Source organism: Mytilus edulis, chromosome 10 (genome assembly GCF_963676685.1).
Source record: "Mytilus edulis chromosome 10, xbMytEdul2.2, whole genome shotgun sequence".
In the NCBI taxonomy this organism is placed as follows: domain Eukaryota; kingdom Metazoa; phylum Mollusca; class Bivalvia; order Mytilida; family Mytilidae; genus Mytilus; species Mytilus edulis.
Window position 1 is genome coordinate 63237861 of NC_092353.1, and position 2955 is coordinate 63240815.

Genomic DNA, 2955 nt, shown 5'->3' on the forward strand with positions numbered 1-2955 from the left:
TTTTTTTGTGTCGCCTGCTTTTGTCAAATGAAATCTGCACATATATCCCATTATTTATTTAACTTTCACCGTTTGTACGATTTTCACATTTTTGTTAAACAAAATTCTGTAACAACATTTAAGGTACTAATTTAGAAAAGGAATAATCGGTCTATTTTTTTTTAGAACTCTAGGGGCGTGAAAATCAAAATAAAAGACGTGAAGAGGCTTATACGCCTCCTGAATGAAGAATAATTTCTTATCAAATTTCTGATCCTGATCTGGCTGTGTATTAAATGTCATTTCAGTGCCCAATATACTTCTGTAATTGGAATATAATACCACACCAGACCCTAGTTATAAGTAACTATAATATCACATCGATTTATTAATAGAAAAACCGGATTATTCTCATAAGTATTTGTCAGACATAAAATATTATTTAAGAAAAGGCAAAGGTCTACTATAAAACCATTTTGAAATTAAAAGCAACGCATACAAATAAGTTAAATACAAATACGTGTGAGTATATACATATATTAAATGAAAAAGTCTATAAAAAAGACCAAACTGTGAAATTAATAGACATGTGATTGTCTAGCATATGCGATACTTGGCTACACACATAGGATTTTTTTTTATTAAAGTCTTGATTTTTTCGTGACGATAGTGTTACAAGAGTCATGATACAGCGAGTAGATTATGTTAATAATAGTTATCAAAGGTACCAGGCTTATTAACGATTTTTTTTAATAAAAAATGACGAATTAATTCCTGAACGGTTTGCCATACAATAGCAATGGGTACATGTTAAAAAAACCCAACTAATTACAATTACATCAGTTAAATCATTCAATGTAAATTATTACAAATGTATTTCACATATATTATTTTATATACAAACAACATACATTTTATATTCTAATAAAGCTTTAAAATACATAATTCATTTTATCTATATTGTTCATTATAAGCAAAATTATAATATTGAAGAATATAAATAAATTATTTGTTACAACTTAACAACTATCAACTATCACAATAATATTTCATACGTCGTAATGTTTAACAAAACTACTGTACATAACTAAATATAATTAGACCATAGAACCGATTTCATCTATCGGTGTAAGTCCTGTAAGCATCATGGTTTGCCCATTCTTTGCGTTGGCGCTATCAACGGTGGAGTATTGTTGTGTTCGGCATTTGTGACAACACGATATCGAGAATTTTCGGAAATCGCGATCTAAGACAAAGAATACCAACGGATTAAAGGCAGAATTTGCATACATCAAACAAAATCCTGTAAGTTTCATAAGATGCCAAAAATTGTCATAAGGCGAAGGATCAAAGTAGTACCACATCAAATATATTCTCCTCGGCAACCAGCTGAATATAAAAACAATCATTAGTATAAATATCAGGATTATTAAGTGCATTTTTTTGCCGTCTTCTCTAGCAGTGTCGATCTGTACAGTGGATGAATTAGAGGATACTTGTAAAAGTCTGATTAGAGTTGCCGTATAGCAGAGAAAAGAAGTCATAACTGGAACAATGAATAAAAAGATAAGTTTCTGAATTGTCATAGTTTTAGCATAGGCTTCGCCCCACGAATGTCTGTACAGAACGCACACTTCATAGCCAGGGTCTTCGTACAGATTTGCTGACACAAGATCAGGAATGGCAAACATAAAGGAGTATACCCAGATAACAAATACAGCGATTATTGCCATACTGTTTCGGTGTTCCGAACATCTACCGGATGCAATAATGTACCGTTCAATGCTGAGAGCTGTCAACATACATACTGTTACCGAGCAACACAAAGTATGGAAGAATTCACTTAATTTACAAACGATGTCCCCATAAGGCCACGTTTCAAAAGTAAAAATAGTTGACATAAAAGGCATAGAAACAGTTAGCATTAACAAATCTCCAACTGCAAGGTTGATGACGTATATGTTGTGAGGTGACGTCATTCTCCTCCTACGTACCATGTATGATAAAAGTACTCCATTTCCAATTATTCCAAACAAAAATATCATCGAGAAAGTTATTGGTATAAGTACTGATTCCAGATTTGAAAATGTTTCTAAATTTCTTGTTTTGTTCCAGTCAAACTGTGAATAATTGCGTGTCAAGTTAAAGTTGCTAATTGTTGTATTGAACATTTTATTAAAATTAAAGAAACATTCTACTTACAACAAAGATATTTATCCTTAAGTCTACAGTTCAACAGTAACTTAAATTAAAAATATCAATAATTCCCTTGATACTACTTCATCAACATTTTATTGTCTGACTGCCAGATGTTTGTCCTTATTGCTATTAAAGTGAAAACCAATAGCTGTAAAGCTGTACAAGAATCGATGTACAATAGTAGAGAATTACTCAAACTATTGAGAAGATAAAGTTAAGTAATAAGATGTAACAGTGTATCTTGTAGATAACAGACTGAAATTTAACCAGGTTGATGGGGCTTTCACACGGAATTCATTACAAAAGGTTTACAGAAAGAAGATTAATTTTTCTGTCTCTTATTCAGACATTTGGAAATTATTTTATTTCATTTTCATTTCTGTTGATTATTTTGCCATTTCTTATATAATTAATTCTACTCCAAAATAATTTGTTTCAAAAATTTAGTTGTAATTAATTACGCTAACTCACGATTCAAGTGGGTAATAAAAGGAAAACTATCATTTTGATTTAATTTTCAGTCTCGTGAGTCCCAAATATCCAAAAGGTGGGCAAGTTACTGTTTTATCATATTTCCCAGTTGCATCGCTATAAAAATAATCAAATACCGTTTATCTTTTGTCATTGAATCGATGCTTTCTTTAGAATCTGTGTAAAATATAGTTTGTTAACTTTTAAATGAATTATCTGTAAAATAGTATTTCATATAATGCATCCTTTCATATTAAGTTGGAGCGATAATAACTTCTTTATTTTATTCTCCTAAAACCCAGGTCT

The 2955-nt window shown here is 30.7% G+C and overlaps 1 protein-coding gene across 1 annotated transcript; it reads right to left on the reverse strand.

Annotated features, from left to right (window-relative positions):
• Nucleotides 1-1040: 1040 nt before the first annotated feature.
• On the reverse strand, nt 1041-2182 carry LOC139492518 (neuropeptide CCHamide-1 receptor-like). The gene has a single exon (XM_071280690.1). It carries the CDS (start codon nt 2148-2150, stop codon nt 1077-1079), a length of 1074 nt encoding a protein of 357 aa, XP_071136791.1. The 5' UTR covers nt 2151-2182; the 3' UTR covers nt 1041-1076.
• Nucleotides 2183-2955: the final 773 nt, after the last annotated feature.